We start from the raw sequence: 22,025 nt of genomic DNA, 5'->3' as shown, positions 1-22,025 counted from the left end.
GGGAGACTTCATAGACAGCAGTTTTACTTGTAGATCACTGGATATTAAACGAGCCATCCTTTCGTCTTCTTTTCATTTCCTTGGCGATAACAAACACCGCAAAGGATGATTTCTCACAGGTCAATGTTCATAATACTATGCCGGTTTATTTTTTTTATAATGTTTATTTTTAACGTAAGTGTTTTTAGTTTTTATTATATAATAATTTACCATAATATTTTTTAGACATAATATCAGAATCAGATAACCAAACATTCTTTTTGATTTTAATTGGCCATTTAAATTTGGTATATCAGTAATATATTTAATTGAGTGAAATCTTTATTCCATATAAAATGAATTTATATAGGTTTTGTTCCATTAGAAATTTTTGAGACAAATAATGAAACAATATTATTTTCGATAAAAAGAGAAAATTATCGGAGATACCGGTACAGAAGAAAAGTAAAATTACTAATTGATTGTGACATGTATATTTAAAGTGTCATGAATTGTACACTTTTGAATAAATCACGTTCATTAAATGCCTTGTTAATTGGTAGATTGTTCATTTGTCGAAGATCCCCATGAATACGACCAAAAACTATTTCTTCCTTTCCGAGTATGCAATCTACTACAGTAGCAACTACAGTTTGTTTTCGTTGTAAGCCTCTGGCAGGTTTGCACACAACTTGTCAAATCTTTAGTGTTCCATTTCTGTACTGCTCTTAGGGAAAAAAAGTTTTTGCTTTCGTTACAAGGCTCAGTGACCAAAGGCTTAATTAATTTTATTTAAGTTTGATTTTTATTTTCTACTGATTAACGTTTTTCTTACACCTCGCAACAAACAGTCAAGAACTCAAAATTAATTTATTTTATTAAGTTAATAGTAAAATGTTAGTTTTAATGGTTAAATGATGGATTGTCTTTGAATCCATTGTAGGAGGTGAACTATGAAGGTACTGCTGACTTTGATGAGCCTGGGATGTCTTGCTAATTGTGCTCGTATCCTCGCAGTGTTGCCCTAGTATCCTGCAGTACGCCATCTTTCATCTATTGGCCCAGAGGAACGAGGTGGTGGTATACAGTGCTTACGCTCCCCCGTACAGTGTAGCCAACCTCACGCACATCGATCTGCCTACCAGCCTCACAGAATTGAGGAGTAAGTCATTTACCATTCCAGTAAATGGCAGTAAAGAATATAAATACATTTTATATCGGTAAGTTATTAAAATGGTTCTTGACGTGGTATTTGTATTCATGAATTTTATCTAATTATATCTTTCAATATTAATCTTTCACATAACAAATTTTCAATGAGTTATGTTAAGGTAATAACTTTCAATTCTGAGTCAACTGTAGGCTAATTTACTAATGTACTATGGTTTAAATAGTTTAAAGTTTACAAAAACGTATGTACTAAAAGATTTCGTATGTGGAAACCGGCCATGGGCCCTCGAAGTGACGGTAAAACTGTTTTAAAATCTACGCCTGTAGGGGCATGTTAATTTTAAGCTAGTTTAACTACAACCATATAGTACCAATGACTGATAATGGGCTGTAATAGCTGTCTCTGAAAATGTCCCAGGAATTGCTCTAATTAATGTTTTCGTGCGTTCAGAGCCAGTTCAATCCTCGCCGTGGGTTTTTGCCGATTAGTATACTTTTGAACAATTAGTTACTATAATGACTTAATACAGAAAAGAAAAATGTACACATTATAACCACACAAGGTTATAGAGAAGAAATGTTTCCCTGTTGAGTTAAAGTTATTGGTTGAACTGTAGTGCGGGAACGTTTGTAAAGTAAACAAAACAAACTTATTTGTGTAAAACAATATTTGTCACAATTATGTATCTACTGAAGTTAAGCGTCTGTTACCGCTATAATTCTCTTATTGAATAAAATTATTATTATAAAATTGACAAATACTGACAATTCTAGTAATGTTTGTATTTGTGGAAAAAGGGCATAAGACACAACTTTACACTTAGTCGTACTAGTCTTAATATCCGCCGATTTTTTAAATGCTATATTTACGGAAATATAAGACACATTGACGGTTTCCCTCAAACTATAGCAAGTGTATTCTTTATGTACCTTTTAAACAAAAAAAATTATGGTTGCCTGTAAAGTCGGTTTTACGGGCGAAGATTTTACGTGACGAACGTCTTTTTCTCGGTAGAATATTTATTGATATGAATATTATTAAATTTCACAATAGGAACAAGGAATTGAATGAAAATAAGAATTGCACAAATTTTAACTATAGAAATATATTTTGTTTACTAAAACATTGTACATAATTTGAAATTAATTAAAATTTGTTATTGTAAATGGTAAAGTTGAATAAAACATTTACTAAAATTGGAATTTGAAATTCTTGCTAAACACAGTTAAATTCTAACTCCGCGCGTGGTGATTGGTCGGTTTAGTTCGTTTGTTTGGTCGCACTGTTATGACAGGTTAGAGGTTATAATTTGTTATTTTAAATGTTTGACTAGCAATACGCGCTGTTTCTTCTCAATCGACTGAATTACGATTGATTGCAGAGTGATTTAAACTAATAATTTACTTAACACTATCAACATTTGTCAATAGTATGACATAACCTATAAACTCAGTTTCTCAACTTTTGTGTCAATCGAAACAATTAATCAATCAATCATAGTTTACGATAATGAAATATCAGTGTACAATTATTTACCTTTATTGTTGTAGTTGTTGTAAATGACGAATCTAAGCACTCCACATTTTCACGAATAAACATAGTTATCTGCTTTATCCCGTGCGGCGGACCCACAGTTATCTGCTTTATCCCGTGCGGATCCCGTGCGGCGGACCCACTGGACGGGCATCGTAACGTTACCGGGCGTTACACTTTTTCATGAGTGACTCCGAGCCGCAACCTAATTTAAGACGTTGTCACGTCAAAATTAAAAACGTTTACCTAAAATCATATAGTTTTTAGCATTTTAAAAAAGTGTTACAGTTTACAATAGTAATATTTTTAGCATTGGAAAATGTTTGAATTCACCCAAGCGTATGGTTTTAGCGATATCAAAAACAAAAGGCCAACAGATTTTTCGCTTTAATGTTGGACGCGATCACTCAGACTTCGTTTTTCACGTATAAACTAACTTAAACAAATACCAAAAACGGATAGAATATTTTTCTTGACGGATTATTAGAACTAAGTATCTACAAGAGTGATCTACAACCATGGCAGTTTAATAAAATCACAAAAGACCATCTGAATGTCTAAATAATTCATGTTATATGTCACGCTAACGTCTCCACGCGTCTAAATATGTGTTGAAGATGTACTGAATAGTATTAATAAAGACGTCTAAATATATAATATTTGTGATATATTTTCCTTTTACAAATAAAAAAACAAAATGGAAATGGAATTTTTTTTGAATGGTTCATGGAGGTTTGAACAGTTCCAAGAGATGGTAGACAAGATGGAAAAAGACCCTGTTTCACGTACTGTTTAAAGAACCATAATTTTATACAAAGCAGATTTCTATTAGGTACGCTGTTACTTGAAAGTTAATTAGTTAAAGTAGTATTTCAGTAATTAGTAGTCAAATTAAGAATTACTGCCTAAATTTCTTCTGGAACCATAAACTCACACTGTATTGACAAACTGTGAAAAAATTGTTTGCTGAGTTAATCAATGCAAGAGATCAGACCCTCTTGTTACGCTTGATTACTCGTAGGCATTCCACCGGCCATCAGGAAATAGTTGGTAAAACACATTTATACTCCTATACAACTTAAAACATTATAACGGATAGGGTAAGGCTTCATACTTAAACAAGAATACAAAGGTGGTAATGAGGCAGAGTTGCAGGTTGAATTCTTTGGAGTTCCTCAGGGTGGTTGCCTAGTTAGTACCTCATTAATATAGTGTACTCATTGATCTTCCATTACTGTTAAGTTTACTGATACGTTAATAATTTTCAGCTGCACTTGACATAGAAGTCCGACCTCATAGCTTTTGCTGTAGATAATATAAATACAGATCTTCCGCGCATTCAGGAGTAGTGAGGTAAAACGGCCTTAGGCTGAATGTGAGGTATTGCACTGTCATGATGAATTTCCTCAGGAGTTTCAGCAGGCCATCAGAGACAAGGTTTTACGTGACATCTAGCGCCGGAGACTTAGTTTTAGATACAAAGATGGTGGATACTTGTGGTTAAAACAGCTGGTGAGCTGTGATTTCTAGCCAAGTGTCTCATCCTGTACGGTCTAGAGAGCAATGGGCACACTGAGAGGTCTGATAACATTAGAAGAGAATCTACTTCCAGAAACTTCCAAAATCATAGCGTTTAGAGACACTGATTCTGTTATTATTTTATGATTGATAATAACACATGTATTGAGATTAGACCAAACTACAAGAAATAGGTAAAAACAAACAACAAATCATAGAAAAATTAGTTTCTTTTCTTTGTACTAGAAACATGTCTAGTATTGCTAAAACAAAGACTTAAAACTCTCCTGATAATGAAATATGAGAAAAATATGATAAGTAACACAATGGCAAACAGAGTTATAACAACATCTACTAGTAACAGTTTGTACCACTTAAGATAAGCCGAGGCAGGCTTGAGATGAGGAGCTCCAGCATGTCTCAACACGTACTCTACCCAGTACACGACCGTGTCAGCTGGAGACATCGGCTGGTCTCTCACTATCCTGGACACTCTCTTGGCGTTCTCCTTGTACCTGCAAGACAACATCAGTCAATAACCCTTGTGTATTAAGAAAGCATGCGTCAATATGTATCCGTTCGTACACCCAAAGATAGAATGAGGCAGACTTGAGATGAGGAGCTCCAGCATGTCTCAACACGTACTCTACCAAGTACACGGCTGTGTCAGCAGGAAACATCGGCTGGTCTCTCTTGTGAGTAAAGTATCCAGTATTGTTACTTGGATATCCAGTAAGGATCCTTGGATATGTAAGAAAGCACCCGTCAATACTGATACATCGCATAAGTACTGATACATATGTTCGTATAAGTGAGGAGCTTCGTGTATCTGCATTTTAATCTTGTATTCTGAATCCCTACTTTAAATATAACAGATTTTCACCTTAACTGCTTTGCATGGAGGGAGGATAAGTATTTTTACTATAGAATAAGTAGTTAAAAGAAGACCACTGTACCCTTTCCGCTATGTGGTATTAATTAGAATCTTTCATAAAATGTTCAATTGTATTTATAACGAGCACTGGGATATTTTTCTGTATAGACAGTTTTCTGTTCGTCAGAGAGAGGGGCTGCCAAATAATAATAAATTGAATCTTCAAAATCCATATTATTGAAATCAACATGTCATTTATACTCGTATAATAATTTTAATATACAACTTAAAAATCTTTATTAGGAATTCAACAAGAGTTTTACTTACGGTACGGTCGTGACCTTCTTACACAACTACCTAATCCTTTCACTGCTCGTCTGGCTCATTAAACAGGGAAGAGTGTAATGATTCAGCACTCATCCAATCCTCTTATCTAGAACCTCGCTGAGATGTGCTCTCTGGTATACAGCGACCACGATCAAGGAAGGCTAGATCTGTTTCCACCCTGGGGGTTGTACAAGAACAAGTGCAGATTCCACCATTGATTACTGACAACTTACGAGTATATCAGTTGTTTTATTAACCTGACAGTAATTAAAATTTATTAACCACGTCACCCTTCCTTTAATTCCAACCGCTGTTAAAGTTTGTGTGTGCTTGTGTGGCCCACTGCTCTGTCCTATCTAACTATGCAATGTTATTCCATTATAACTTTTAATATATTTACGCTATAACATATTTTTGTTTGTGTTATTTATTTAATGTGAACAACGAATGTTACATAATCTAAACTAGTGCTGCAACTAAAAATAAAGTGCTGCATTTTTCATTCAGGTTATTTGTGTTTTAAATAGGTCTGAAAGGCTATTTTTATTTGCATACTACAGTCTCTAGCTTTAGAAATTTAAATTATAGCCATAACTGACATTCCTTTACTTTTTAATACCAAAAAGTAATCTAAATATTAATTATAAATTCAACTATTGTAAGAAATACTATAACATATTTTGCAAGTCATTTGAGAAGTTAAAATTAGTAATAACATATTGATAGTAGAGTACCTTTGGTCTTTTATTATTGTTGTTATTGCATTGTATACAGTTTCCTCCGTCACTTCGTTGAGTTCCAACTTGACTCCGACACCAAGACTTTCGTAGAACTTCATGTTGAATCTGTCAACAAGTTTCAACATTGTGAGCAATTAATGTGATCACGACTTCACGCATATTGAAAATATGTTACGAATAGCGCTATATTTAATAATAATACTTTTGAATTGTATTTACTCTAAAACCAATCTTAAACCATGATCACAAAGAAGATGTATAGGTTTTTGTATATGTATAGGCGTATTTTGAATTTTGATATTTTAACTCACAACTATTGTTCCACCAAACCATACATACATAATATATTATACATATTTAAAATACACATACTCGCTCGTACAAATATACTCCTTAATATATATATTCTCTATGCCTCTAGCGAACTCTCTTGATGTAAACGTCAGGACACTAGGCTACTGTAATTATGTAAGTTGTAAATATGCTTTCATAATGTTTATCATAATGTTATTAATATTAGCAGGCTAATAGAAATTAAATGTTAAAATAGGAAACTATCACTCATGCAGCAAAGTATTATGGGTCACTTTTTGTATATTCAGATTATCTCGTATGTTTAGATCAATACTGGTGTTGTTTGTGTGTGTGTGTGAATGTCACTATTGTTTTAATTTATCATTGCTGTTATTTAGTTATGGAATTCAAAGAGAAATGTGATTTATGTCTCTACTAGTAGTTACCCGCGGCTTTTTCTTAGGTTTTGCACCTATTTGAGGACTTCTGGTCTGAGTAAATTATATTTCCGGCGACTATGTCGAGTTTGCCATCTTCCCACGATCAAGAAAATGTGTTAAGAAGAGTATATATGGCCATTGTATTTTCTCCGGTTTTTGCATGCTTTTACATAGATGATTTGACTTATTTCTCAATCATGAAAAAATATCACAGATCAGAGAAAGTCTACGTCTGTTAAAAGACAATTAAGATGGGTTTTTATAACAGTGCTTAAATGTATAGTAAAGGTTAGATAGTTCCATAACTTTGTCTTTTATATTTAATGATACAATGCTAAAAATGCACAGTTAAAAATACATTAACCATAATTATGTATTTAAGTGTTTGTTTCTTTATAAAGTGAAAAATATTTCAATATTTGAGAACATTTAAACCTGGAGTTAATACATTAGTCAAACGCACAGTCCAGCACACTTTCATCTAGCATAATTCTTGTTACAACTGCTTCAAAGGCAGTCTACAGAGCCAAATTCTGACCATCCCATTAGGACATTTTATAAGATAGATTTCAAGGTATTTTACTTACTTAATCGGTGAAATTTAAAAACGACATGAAAACCAATGCTTAATCCTTAGAGAAATGACACACTATAGATGTAAACAAATTGAAGATAGTGGTTACATAAATTAAAATGTGATTGTGCTGTCATAAAACAAAGTTTACACAGAAAATGTTATTGAAATTGACAAACTTTTTCAAATAACTTTAGAGACCAAGATGGGATTTTAAAGACCAGTAGGAAGTAGCCCGGAGGGATTTTCAAAATAAGAATAGGGCTATATTTATCCCAGGCACCCAAAGAATGGCCATGTAAAATTTCTAAAACATTGGTTCAAAAGTTTACGCGTGAAAACAAAACAAAAGTACTTTCGCATTTATAATATTATTAGGGTTTTGGAAATTAGTGCTTGTAGGTCTATTGTTTGTCTTCTGTGTGTAAAGCAATCTACACCTTTTCTGCCAGATTACTAAAAATCACGTCAAAAAAAATCACTTCCAGAATCATTTGGTTTGTATAATTTTCATTTTAGAAATACAAAATCTTTCGTCTCTTACTTATATATTAGTCCCTTCTTCCACAGATAAAATCATGACTTTCATTTAATCAGCATATGAGGCGATAAAAAAGGTTTTGAGTCGAACAAAAAAGTCTAGTTAGTTATGAATTAGAAGAATAAAGCAATATAATTGACCACTAATCTTTCTGAATTCTAGTCTTGAATTTTTTGTATAATTAAAATTAATCCAATATTACCAGGAGAGTATAATTTATAATAACCAGAAAAAAGGCTATGGTGACCAATGGTTAAATAAAACTAGGACTATGCGGTGGTTTATTTTGTAAAATGCAATTGTGTTAGGTGAGTGTACACTTATAGAAAGATTTTGAATAAATAGTTTTTATAACTTTAAGATATGGCTAGCCTAAAACGAAAAACACTAAAATTAATTTTGTTGCTACTTAGTTAACTAGACAAAGTTATAACAATACTGTGAGAACACATTTTAATCAACGCTAATATAGGTTGTTTTGCAAATAATTAAAGTATATACCCAAAATTAATGCTTCTAGCCATTTAAAATCCAACTCATGGCCTAGCTTTTATGTATACTCTCCCGTCCGTCAATCAGAATAACTTCCTCTATTTCACAGTATTGTAATTGTTTATGTCACTCCGTAGACTAAACAAATAATAAAACTCTTATATACATATTTTTATGAATAACATGATATTTGAATTCTTGTCTATATTATAAATAAATATTTTATACTTGCAATGAGTACTCTCAAAAGCCACCGAGAACCCTCCTCCGGACCCACCCACCACCTAGTTTACCCCCTCTCATCGGGTATTGTTTGGGCCGTTGGTAACTAGGATGAAGCAACAGCAATAAGGGAATCAGCTTAGCACACTCCCCAACAAGACCTTCATACGTCTCAGATAACAGGATTTGACATTGACCATTCATCACATGAGCTATGGTGCATGTATCATGATTGTCTCTTTTTTTGTTATAATCTGACATTTGATAGTTAATCTCAGGTATGTGGTGGAGTATTTTGATATATTTGATCTCAAGTGTATTTTTAAGTATTTTACCACTTGTGTTCTATTTGTGTGTTCATGGATAGTATATGCATGCCTAACCCCAGGTTTTGTCACATGAAGAATAGAGCAGATCTTGAGATACTGTAGTGTTTCAGGACTATCTTGTTATTGTATCTTAACACTTTAAAAGGTTTACCTTTGTTCACTAAAGAATGGTATGCCAACGACTGGAACTCCTGCATAGAATGCCTCGTGTTGGCTGAACAGTCCTCCATGAGTCAGGAAGAGAACACAGTTAGGATGACCTGTAAAACATAACATTTATTCTTGGTTCTGTAGACGGAATACATTAATTTACACACCTATTTTTATTTGATGAACAATAAATATATTGCAGGAACTGAAAGACTAAAATAAAATAAAATAATTTGGTCATTAACAAAGAGAAAATGTTAATGTTTTAAAAAAGTGGTTTTAATAAAATTGAAAATAATGGATGGTTAGATAGGAAGGCGATTTTTGCCATTCTTGCTATCTTCATCATTGATCTCTGTCAAATCACTTCAATATTGAATTCCTAGTGGAAGCATACATTTTGGTCCATTAGTATTGGATGTCTCGGCGTTAAAAAACCTACTTTCAATTAAATATGTATATTTAATTGGAAATGCGTTCCCAATAATCGACAGTCAAATAATTCACTAGTATATATATTCCACGATAAAATATTAAACATAGTAGTAAGTTTAAAGATTTGTGGGCTTCCGTTTTTATTTGGAAACGGTAGAGATTAAATGCAAACTGTTGCCATCTTACAAAATTAATAGGCACTATAAATGCCCAAATTGTTTTTATCATAGCACCTTGTTTTCAAGAAATAGCTAATAGCCATGCAAAAACTTTTAAATTTTTGTGAGGTGTATATATTATTTTAGTATTTCAACGACTATTAATGGTATGCACACATTACATTGTCAGTAATGTAAAGTTTGAGATTTCTAAATAACAAGTAAAATATCAAAATAATAAGATATTCCCTATTTTACCACTTCAAAAAAGGTTATAAAAGTACATATCTTATAAAGCAACAATTAAAATGGTCACCAGTACAACGGATTATTAAATATATACTTCTGTAAACTTACCCAACACTGTTGGCTGAGGCACCCATTTCGTGAGCTTCACATTTACAGGAAGTCCAGGTATATTGTCAAGTTCAATTTTCCACAGGATCTTCTGAGGCAATCTCTTAAATGCATTGACGAATGCTTGAAAATATTTACTTGGCATAACATGAGCAGGTACAAATGTACCCAAACTGAAGAAAATTACTCCTTCTTTAGCATTGTCAATAAATGATTTTATGTCCTGAAAAACACAAAAAATTTTATTTAAAATAACTGTGTTCCTCGATCGGTAGGTATTTACTCTGGTGATAAACCAATATTGATCATTATAAAGTATCTAATTTTAAGAAACAAATATCAAATACGAAAGTATTTAAATATAAATCAAAGACAATTAATTGAAGTGTTATACGTACCTGAGGTAGAGGAGTCATGTGAGAAGACATATGGGCTCCCCCAATGGGTATCATATTGGGAGTGTACGGTCTGGGATATTCTAGGGTTTTATGTGAATTTATAAGAGTTATAGAGATTTCATTCAGCATTTCTGAGACATCGGGCATTGTGGGATCTTTATAATATTGTTCAACTAACCTTTGGTGATTAGGAAGGTGTTCAAAGTGATAGTATATAAAAGTAAGAACTGTAGACAAGAAGTTCTGTAGTCTTTCCTTAAATGACATGTTGTTCGTGAATGGAAAGGAAACTACTTCTGGGATGTGTGAAATGGATAAGGAGTTTCCGGCAATCCAATCTACAAGACTCCAGGTAACAAATCCTTGGAAATTTATGATAGGAGCATTAAACTTGTGGCTCAGCACTGAGAGAGATTCTTGACCCACAATTTCAAGGAAAATTAGGTCAAACCGCTGGTCTGATTTTAGCAGCTCCTTTATGTTTTCATTTTCAAGGACTTCTTTGCTAGCCAATGTTGTCATTTCATAAAAGGTCTTCATTGAAAATCCATAAAATTTTGATTTGTCCATTATCTCTTGGAACTGTTCAAACGTCCATGAACCTATAATGACATGATAAATGTGTTATTAATACATTAACTCAATTTAATAAATTATAGATAGAACAGAAGATATTTTAGCTGTATGTCTATGTACTCTCTGTAAAAGAGGCTTTTGCTAATTATAGTTGAATAGATGTAACTTCCGTATTGGAAGCGTGTGGAGGGGCAGCGAGCAGTGGGGAGACTGATGCCACGGTGTTGCCGCGTTGGTGCGGGCACTGCCGTGAGCGTCACTTTCTTACCGAACACTGAGAAGAGAACATCAGACGGTGCGCGCCAGCGTACTTACCAACAAACAACGCGTCAGTGTGTGTTGTCTTTTGATTGTTTACACTAGTAATCAGAAACGAAATTTCTCTAATTTAACACAAATATGTGCGATATTAATATGTTACCATTATACTATATAATAATCTACAACTACTAAATAATTCGGATATCGTGAAGGACAAAATAATTTGGGTACTCTGAAAACCTAATATTGCATGCAATATTGCATTCATAGCACGAATATGTTTATTGCGGGGGCTGTCAAAATACTTCAAACACCGTCAGCATACATTCTGTTGACGTATATTTCCTGTGTTCCTTGGTCAGTTTGCACTCTATATTCGTCAGCAAAATCTTCAAGGTCACTAGTTTCACTGTCACTGTCATCTCCATTCACGTGAATTATCATTTCCTCTACTGCTGTTTCAATGAGACCTTCTTGTGACCCACGCTTCTAAAATAGATTTTTTGTGTGCTTTACGATATCCGTCCATTCTAGGGTTGTAACTTGTTGAAGTCCTTCTTCGGTTAACCTCCTAACTTCAGTCATGTTAAATGTTTTATTGTTCCGAGCAACGTATCCCTTAACTTGTGCCCAAATCATCTCTATTGCATTGAAATGGCAATGGTAAGGTGGCAGTCTGACAATTTTATGTCCTTGGGCTTTAGCCATCTCATCTATAATATACTTGGGGACCGGTGGTTTATTCATTTCACATATTTCTAACAACTCGGCTTTTGTAAAATCTTCTGCAAATTGTATGTTATGCTCGCGAAGCCACGCCTGAATTTCCGCTTTTTTGTTACGTTGCGTTGGGGCCTTATCTAAAATCTTGGAGTGGTATGGGGCGTTGTCCATAACAATAACCGATGGAGCAGAAAGGTTAGGTAGAAGTGATTCTCTGAACCATTTTGAAAAAGTGTCATGGTTCATTTCTTCATGGTAGTCTGTGGTTTGCTTTGAAGCAAATAACAAGCAATAATTAGGAACAAACCCTCCAGATGTACCAGCGTGCAGTAAAATAAGCCTACCGATTTTGCCAATATGCCTTTGCCGATGTGGCAACAGTGCCTGTTGCTATGGCAACCGCGTCAGACGCTCCTCGCTCCTATTGGTCAGGTAGCCAACCAGGCAGTTCTCCCTCTCACTCCAACGTCAGAACGCCCCACCACGCCGATACAGAAGTTATATCTATTCGACTATAGCCAATACCCAATATTCCCAATTGGGAAGGCGTTCAAAGTGGTAGTACAAAAAAGTAAGACTATTAATACAAAGTCTGAAGCCTTTCCTCAAATAATATTTTGTTTGGGAATGGAAAACAGCTAATCTCTGGATGTTGGAAGGACCATCCATATATAGGTGTCCCACGAGTAACCTGACAAACTTCTCAGGTGGTTTTCTCTCATAAAAATAATTAAAAAATTCGTATAACTGTATGTCTGGAAAAGCTTTATTAGCGAGTTACTGCTAGCGAAAGATTTCGCTCGAGTTTCTAGGAAAGGACGAAAATAAATGGAAACTGATTCTTTGTTTGAAGTTTATTTTTGACGATTGCAGGATTGTGAAGGGAACAGAAATTTTCCCGACATTTGCCATCGTTTAGTGAATCAAAAAATCAGTAACACTACGTTTCGAGACTGTTATCCGATCTCTTCTCCAGGTAAATATACAAACTAGGCTAAATAAACAAATCATACCAAAGCGTTGTGACACGCCTGACGTAAAAAATAGAAATAATAGAAGTAAATAATAAGTAGTAGAAATAATATAAAGTGTCTTTTATTCATGGAAGAATCATTGTTTACAAGATATGGAATTCTAAATTTGAAAAATAGTCACCTGTGGTCATCTGAAAATGCAAAAGCAGTTGCAGAGTCGACATTTTCAATTTGATTTTTGATAAATGTATGGTGTGGTATATTTGGGAACAAGTTTTAGAGAAATTTTTAGTGAATCAACTGCCAGTTCTATTTGAAAATGTACCACTTAAAAGAAGACATCACATTATATTCTAAATTATTTACAAAATGTTAGAGAACACTAACAGATAGACTATCCTTTTCCAGGCAGAAGGATAGGTTGGGATGCACCAGTTAATTGGCCTGCATAGTGCTGTTGACGCACGTAGTGAGGTTTTTTTGTTAATTCAGAACTTCATAAGTATTTTTGAACTCTACAAGAACACTTAAGGAGATGACGCACTATAACAAACACTGCAAATCCATACTATTTGGACTAACATACCGAGCGCAGCGAGCGTCTGTTCATTGCGAATGGAATCATAAAGTAATGTACCAAACTGAAAGTGAAAATTTTAGGGATGAGAAAGCGTTGAGGGGCAGCGAGAATGTTTTGCATTGATAGGGGGATACGACATTTAAGCTTATAAAAGCTTATATTATAACTAGATTCAGCAAGGGAAAGAAGGTTGTGTAGCGGGGAGAGATCAGAGAACAAGGAATTACAATGCAAGCATTAGGTTACAGGTGTTGTTATTTTCCAGGAATGGAAATCGAGGATACAAATGAGCTGGTTGGCTTGCAAAAAAGCAAATATCACTTTTGATATATTATTTAATCGGACATATTATGGATATGATTGTTTAGGTTTTTGCCCCTGTCACGTAATAGTTACTACGTACGAATTTGTTTAAATTTATCAAAAACGCTAAAATAATTTGTTCCTCAAATATGCTTACTTTAATTTAAAAATTGTTATGGGGCTTCTTCATGTTACTTCACAAGTCCTCTCACTAACAAAGCTAACAGACTTCAGAATTCCTCTCCCTTCGCTCAAGATTTTTTTAAGTGATACTGATATCTTTTAAACTATTCAATAAAAGATGAAATATTGCACAGAAATTCAAGTGAGACTATCTTCCAATGAATGCCCACTTATCACTTATCTCATGAGTTCTATGTCATTTAGATAAATTTGCGTCCATGTAATTCAGCAGAAATTTGCTTGCTATGGCGCGGGTAACAACTTTAAAACAGTGACACACAAATTTACAAACATCCACAATAAACATTAATGTGAAAATAGATAGAATTGGTGGTACATACATGTATGTATGTATATATATATATATATATATATATATATATATATATATATATATATATATATAGCGATTCAATGTTTATTGAAATTAAATAAGGCAATTGCCATTTATACAATTTAAAACACACACACACACACACACACACACACACACACACACACACACACACACACACACACACACACACACACACACACACACACACACACACCCGCACGCACGCACGCACGCAAGCACGCACGCACGCACGCACGCACGCACACACACGATCGATGGAAATCGCAAGATGATAGATTATTGATATTTATTGATATTTATTAAAACGGTGCATGACTTACTCGCTAATTCTGCGATACTGGTAGGTAAATCGATGTACGTGAGGTTGGCTACACTGTACGGGGGAGGATAGGCACTGTATACTACTACCTCGTGCCCTCTCTGAGCCAACAGACGAAATATGGCGTACTGCAGGATACTATGGCTCTTACTAGGGATTGGCAACACTGCGAGGATTCGAGCACAATGCGCGAGACATCCCAGGCTCATCAAAATCAGCAGTACCTTCATAGTTCACCTCCTACAATGGATACAAAGTATAATCCTTCATTTCATAATCATAACCAAATATATTAATACTTTTAACTTTAAATGTTGGTAAATTAAAAATGGTTTATTCATTATTATAGCGGTGGAAGAAATATTTTTGTCAGCCGCCAGGTTACATAATTCAAATAAGTTTAAAGAAACCCTGCACTGATCATTGGATTGCGTTTCTCTGGGCGTTCTTAAAGTTTCGATACCAAAAAGTTGATAAAAATGGAATAAGCAGGCAATTACACACTTACATGGCAAGAGTATCGAAAATTAAGAATCAATTCGTACGAGATAAGAAATTGACCAAAAGCTATGTACTACAGCAGTTTGCATTTAAACAAGAAATGAAATGAAATTAAATGAAATGAAAATGAAATGAAATGAAAAATGACTTTATTTACAGAGGCGAAGTTAGGACTTAAAAGTCCTCTCTACCACTTAACCTCCAAAACAAAACAAACAAAGTAAAATATAATCATACCTATACACACACATCATCATACATTGTAAGTGACACGTAAACTAAATCACTTTAATAGTTACTTACATATTGGATTTAACATAATAATGTATATATATACCAATTATAATTAAAATAAACCATGTCGATTAAACTCTAACAAAAATCTCTCTTAATGCAACATGCAACTAATAAAACTATCCTATCCTAACAGCATTCATTCCCCATCCACGCAACTTACATACAGTTACCCCAAGTGTGACCACAAGAACCACCAACCGTCACTCCCGCCGAGCCCGCAGCAGAAAGGCCCTAACCTCCGCCCCAAAGCGATCGCTCTTGTCAATACTTCTGATGTTGTCTGGGAGAGCGTTCCACAATCGACATGCGGAAAACAGTGAAAGATTTATTATATAAGGCTGTCCTATGAATTGGAAATTGATAATAAAGATGCACCCCTACGAGTTCTACGTGCACTAATATCAGACATAAAAAACGAAACTTTGGGCCAGATAACTTGGACAACCATTGTGGATTAGTGCGTGCAACAGACTAAGTACATGAAGATCTCTAAGTTTCTTTGGATTTTAATAGGGATTAATTGCTCAAAATAAGGAGATACGTGTTCATCACGTCGTAAGTTGAAAATGAACCGAATACAATAATTCTGTGCACGCTGAATTTTATTAGAAAGGTCAACAGTTCATGTCATTGATCACCACGTCACAGTAATTGAAGTGAGGTAAAACTAGAGTTTTCACCAACATCACTCTAACATCCAACGGCAAGTACTGTGCAAATCGCTTGAGGCCATGTATACAGTCAAAAACCCTATTACACATTAGTGACACCTGATCAGCCCATCCAGGCTTTTGTTGATAGTTATTCCCAGTTTTTTACTTTTTCATTGTAAACTATTTCTTTGTTGTTCAGTATCAGTCTTGAGCAGTATTAATGTCGATTTTAGTAATAAGCCTTTGATAGGCCTATTAAAATACAGTTAGTCTTGGTTTCATTAAGTTTCAGTCCATGTCTGCAAGTCCAGTAAGCTATTGAATCAATATCAAAGTTCCATTACTTGTACCACAAGTGTCCATCTCATTAGGTGAAAAGTGGCGGTAAATTTGTAAATCGTCAGCGTAAAGATGGAACTTTGAGTGTCGGATACTAGTAGTTATGTCATTAATGTAGAGTGTAAAAAAGAAGTGGTCCAAGTACAGAACCCTGAGGCACCCCTCGGATGACAGGTTTCCACTCGGAGCACCCATTGTCAGTCTTGACACGCTGCTGTCGCTCGGAGAGATATGACCCCACCCACCTGACACAACCATCAGAGAAACCATACTCTTCAATTTGATCAGTAAAAGAGGGTGAAACACGCAGTCGAAGGCCTTGGAAAAAATCGAATAGAGTCAAAATTGTAGCTTGTCGCTTTCTTGTCCATAGCAAGTCTTATATCTTCAGTGATTTTTAAAAGGGTGTGGCAGTACTGTGGTGAGGGCGAAACCCAGATTGAAATACCGACAAAATATTTCCACTGTCAATAAAACGGGAGAATTGTTGGTGGACTATTCTTTCTAAACACTTGGATAGTGCCGGCAGTATACTAATAGGTCTTAAATCAGATGGAGCTTTAGGGGAAGAACACTTATTTAAGGGACGGATTTGAGCACGCTTCCATATATCTGGAAAAGTTGAGGACATTAAAGACTTATTAAATATTGCAGTAATAACTGGGAGGGTGACTGGCAGAGTGCTCTTAATGAACTTGATTGGAATGTTGTCGGCCCCGACTGCATTGCTAGACGTCCTCATGACCGCCCTGAACACCTCAGCCTCAGTCACCGGAGTGAAAGAAAAACTGATGAACAGGTCTGTCAAGCGGAGAGAAGCCTCTAGCTCTATGACATAATCACGAGCACGGGACAGATCAATGGGGACGTTAGCAAAAAGTTATTGATTATATTTGGATTTTAAATGGGTTTGTTGGTCACCATCAGGTTTGCCCACTCCCAGCTCTTTCAAGTTTCGTCCACAGGGTTTTAGTTGATTGTTTCTGAGAAGGGAATTGTAGTAAAATCTAATTTTAGAATTTCTAATTTGCTGCTGTGTCTGATTTCTCAGTCTTTTATATAAGCTCCAATCGTGCTGATTCTTTGTTCGCTTAGCCTTGCGGAAAGCGGAGTCTCTCTGTCTTTGAAGATGGCGAATAAAGTCAGTAATCCAGGGAGCAGGCTTTTTTGTTACACGTTTGAAGACTATTGGAGCATGTTTATCAAACAATTGAAGAATTAGGGAATTAAATTGAAAAATCATATCATTCACGTCATCAGAAAATAGTATTTCATGCCAAGAAATATTGGAGGTATCGAAAATCAGAAGGTCAAGATCAATGTTTTTGTAGTTTCTGTATTTAATAAACTTTGGATTAGGTTTTGGGGAGAAGAAGTTTGTAGATGCAAAATATCAAATCATGTTTTGAAAATATCAAAGAAAGGAAGAGTTTTGAATTGCATTAAATGAGAGATCGTCAGTAAACGACTAATTTACAAATTAAATAGACAACTGTTTATGCAGAAATAAATTACTATTTATGGCATTTAAAATAAAACAATGTTTATAACAAAAATCGTGCCTTTATTTTTATTCTGCATCTATCTTCTGTAAATAATTTTCATTTTGTTTTTTCTTAAGAAATTCTGATCGAGATACCATTTTAAAATGTATTTTTATATCTAATAATATGGTTTATTAAAATTTTTTAATTGTGGATCAATACGAAATAATAATTATTGTTATTATTAAGGGTTTAAGGGTACCCATAAACTTATTAATTCAATACCCGTTTAAGCAGCCTATGCCAGTAATCCATTTCCTTAACAATTCTCATGTTAGGTAATTCTCAACTACGGGTACATCAATAAGAAATATTTCATTATTGCACTCTGCACTTTTTCGTGTCCATATTTAAGTATTTCAAATAACTAAAACCGTTGGAAAATGTGATTTTATTTTTGGAAGATGAAGGAAATCTTTCAAGAAACAACGTAAAACAAGCCTTAGAATTTGAGTGCCCTGAACCACTCTCTTCTTCCCTATGATATACGAATATGAAATATGTGTTACTTTGTTACTCTTATTTTGTTTGCATGCATCTCATAACAACATTGAGATTTTTAAATTATCAATCCTTGATTTTTGTAAATGTTTAGTTAGGTTTATAATAATATTGTCAATCAAATATACAGTAACACTGTCTCATGGTCAACTGATTAACAATGATCAAGCAAACCAATCATTATTAAAAGTGCAAACTCTCATTAATTTTCCCGCTATTCAATGTTGATATTTTAAAATTATAATGGATTTATCCACATTAATTTTTGAGTCTATAGTGCTCCAGTGGCAGAATCATAAGCACTTGCGAAATTAGTTTCTCATCAACTTGTTAATAATAATAGGACTATTGCTACTATATGAAAGTGAACTAAGAAAAAGATTTTTGGGGTTTTTTCCAAACTAGATTCTACTTATTTTGACTTACGTTTGAAGGCTCTACTTTGTTGATGGAATGTTCTTTTGTATATGAATATTTTAATTATTTTTCTTTAATCTGAAATAATGTATTTTATTTCACGTTAAAAAAATAAAAACGCACACAATTTCCTGACAGTTACTAATTTTAAAATAAAAACTTACTTTCAAATAAAAACAAAGGTGCTATAACCTTCACAGTGTAGGGTCCGTAATTACGCTTGATTGAGATCAGGAGGTAAAGACAGTAGTTACAATGATTAGACAGGGGGAGTCGATGTTAGGCCGGCTATTTAAGTTAGTGAAAATTTATTTTTGTGTTTAGTAATAATAGGTAAGAACATGTCATTGTGAAAGGCATGAAATTAAGAAAATAACGGAAGAAGACAATAAACTTATATTAACGTCACCACAAATATTTTGTAACCTCATTTGTGAATTCATTCATTAAAATGCAAGTAGGATATTGTTCAATATATATATATATATATATATATATATATATATATTTATTTGTATGTCTATCTTTAAAAAAATATATATTTTTGAGTAAAATAAAAAAAACAATGGTGGAAAAATTAGTATTGAAATTTTTATACATATTTGTTTGTATAGTCATAATTATGTTAAGCTCATACTGTACTTATAGTATACATGTAGGTTTCGTATCAGATATATATGTGAATATATCTAAGACACCCACTACGTGATTACACTCAGGCAGGTTTATTTATGTTAGAATCAGTTTAAGTTTATATTAGATTTAACAGTTTTAAAATATATAAATATAACCTCTATCGGCTAAAAATAGAAATATTTGTTTGTTGTCACACTATACTACTAAAAAAATGTTTTCGTATCACAATAATTATTTATAAATTGAAAATTCGGGTGTCTATTCTTTCTGACTGGTTATATAATATACTCATTAAAATAATTAATTAATTGCTTATAATTATTTATATTTTCCGATAGCTGTAAGTATAGTGATAACTGCTCAAATTTATTTAGATTTAATAAGCGTTTATCTGATTTAGCTAACATTTACAGGTAATTTTTGGTCAAGGTAAAGTTTTAAACTCAATATATCCATATTAATTTCATCTATGGAAGAGATGTAATATCAACAATAGGTAAACACATTAATAACAGACGTAATAAACGGACTTGTAAATGCAATTCCATGGTATTCCAAAGGTATTGTTTGCACGAGAAACCCAGCACGAGAAATATTGTTCTGTGGTAAAACAAAAAATATTGTTAAAATAAGCTGGTATTGGTATAGTTGTTATACATAAGGTATGGACATTTACCTGAGCTGAAACCAGACACTACTGGTGTTGAGGACGCGCAGAGAATGACTGGAAGATAAACGGAGAGTTCAATTGTTGTCCAAGGACCTAAAATTGCTTTCAATGATTCCTCCCCCCTTTGAGTTTAAGCTTTGCAAGTCATTGCTTGTATCCTTGCATAACAGTTTCCGTTGTGTAAATATACATAAGAATACACGGAAAGGCTGGTAGATTCCAAGTAACACTCAAGATTAAGATAATTAATCCACGCCTTCGTTATAACTATTTGATAACAAACTGTGATGATATAAATGTTTACAAGAGTCAAACGTAGTTCCGTATTTGATATCTAAATCATTTCCAGAATAGTTTAAAAAAATGACTGAGCATATACTTATCACGATGAGAATAATATGTGTGTTCTATAAATTGCTCGTGTACCAATTTAATGTGTTATTAAATTGGTTTACTTAGCAAATGCCATGACTGGGTTCTTGAGGGGTGAGTAACTTGTAGATTGTCATTAAATATAATATAACATTAATTTTTATTACAGTGAAAGTTTTCAAAACATACAATTTTATTAACATTTAATGTAATATAATATTTCTTCACCTTCAGTACTTCGTGTATTTTTTACGTTGAAATATTGCAAAATGAATAATATAGTTTAGTATCCGTATTCAAAAATCAATTAAACTAACCTGCTACAGAGATAAACGAATAAATAAATAATATATTACATATAAAATCACATTTGAAAGATTGTAGAAAGATTAATTTTATAAAGTAAGTAGTAAATTACCCAAAAACCTATGACATTAAAGTTTAAATAATTATATCGAATATACAGATTTGTACTTGGATGGAAAATTTGAGGTTTTGAAACAAATCCATTGTTGTAATTAATTATTACAATCGGTCGGCAGTATTCAGATTTTTATTAAATCTAGGTTTGATGATATTCTACCTAATTGTAATAAATACATTTAATACAGGTATTATTTAAATTATTTTAATATAATTTAAAAATTTAATCATGACAACGGTCGCAATTCAAAACTCATCTTTACGAAACTTGGTATGGACGCTCCACATTTAAATAGTAATGTCAAGTTCGTTGATTGGGCCATTCAAACTGAAGAGACCTGAGCCCCAAGTCAAAACCTTATCTTACATAACTACTATAAACACCTACTGGTTTGATGAGTTTTAATCAAAATAACAATGGCCATATCGTGTTATAAATGTTAATCCAGGTATAGGTGTCGTTGCGGTTTTATTCAGATAAGGAGGCGCAGCTCTAATGTCAAAACCATTTTATGAGCAATTACGCTATACGCCTTGCAATTGGATGGATTTAAATCAAAAGTGCCATGAACGTTTTATATAATAAACTAGCAATTACACGCGTCTGCGCACTCAATTTCGAACGCCTTGCTCGTGTATGAGGTCTTCTGGTTCATGTGAATTATGCAGTCTCCGAAAAAGAATGCCGAGATTTGAAAGGCCGTTACTTTTCAAGATGTCTAAACGATTAAAACGTCAAATTTAAATTAAATTTAATTTAAATAACTAAGTTTTGTTTTCCGTGTAGCATGGGAGGAAAAGTTGACATTGGATGCGCAGAACAGCTGCGCCTTGGCAGTCCGCTATTGTGACTGATACGGTTG

At 33.7% G+C, this 22,025-nt stretch overlaps 1 protein-coding gene across 1 annotated transcript; it reads right to left on the bottom strand.

Moving 5' to 3' along the window:
- Positions 1–4,413: 4,413 nt before the first annotated feature.
- LOC124354589 (UDP-glycosyltransferase UGT5-like) lies at positions 4,414–20,530 on the bottom strand. The gene is made up of 7 exons (XM_046805159.1): positions 20,374–20,530; positions 14,811–15,049; positions 10,533–11,134; positions 10,135–10,357; positions 9,186–9,294; positions 6,137–6,247; positions 4,414–4,716 (listed from the first exon to the last, which is right to left on the bottom strand). Exons 2-7 carry the CDS (start codon positions 15,037–15,039, stop codon positions 4,425–4,427), a joined length of 1,566 nt encoding a protein of 521 aa, XP_046661115.1. The 5' UTR covers positions 15,040–15,049; positions 20,374–20,530; the 3' UTR covers positions 4,414–4,424.
- Positions 20,531–22,025: the final 1,495 nt, after the last annotated feature.

The sequence above is a fragment of the Homalodisca vitripennis genome, chromosome 2 (assembly GCF_021130785.1).
Source record: "Homalodisca vitripennis isolate AUS2020 chromosome 2, UT_GWSS_2.1, whole genome shotgun sequence".
Classification (NCBI taxonomy): domain Eukaryota; kingdom Metazoa; phylum Arthropoda; class Insecta; order Hemiptera; family Cicadellidae; genus Homalodisca; species Homalodisca vitripennis.
This window is presented reverse-complemented; position numbering and strand designations above follow the sequence as displayed.

Bases quoted from the DNA above. Each gene is read 5' to 3' on its own strand.
- LOC124354589 (XM_046805159.1), bottom strand. From the start codon at position 15,039: ATGAAGGTACTGCTGATTTTGATGAGCCTGGGATGTCTCGCGCATTGT. The intron at 9,295-10,134 runs GTAAGTTTACAG...TATGTTTTACAG, and splicing joins GCCTCAGCCAACAGTGTTGG to GTCATCCTAACTGTGTTCTC. The intron at 4,717-6,136 runs GTACTCTACTAT...GTTGTCTTGCAG, and splicing joins ACAATAATAAAAGACCAAAG to GTACAAGGAGAACGCCAAGA.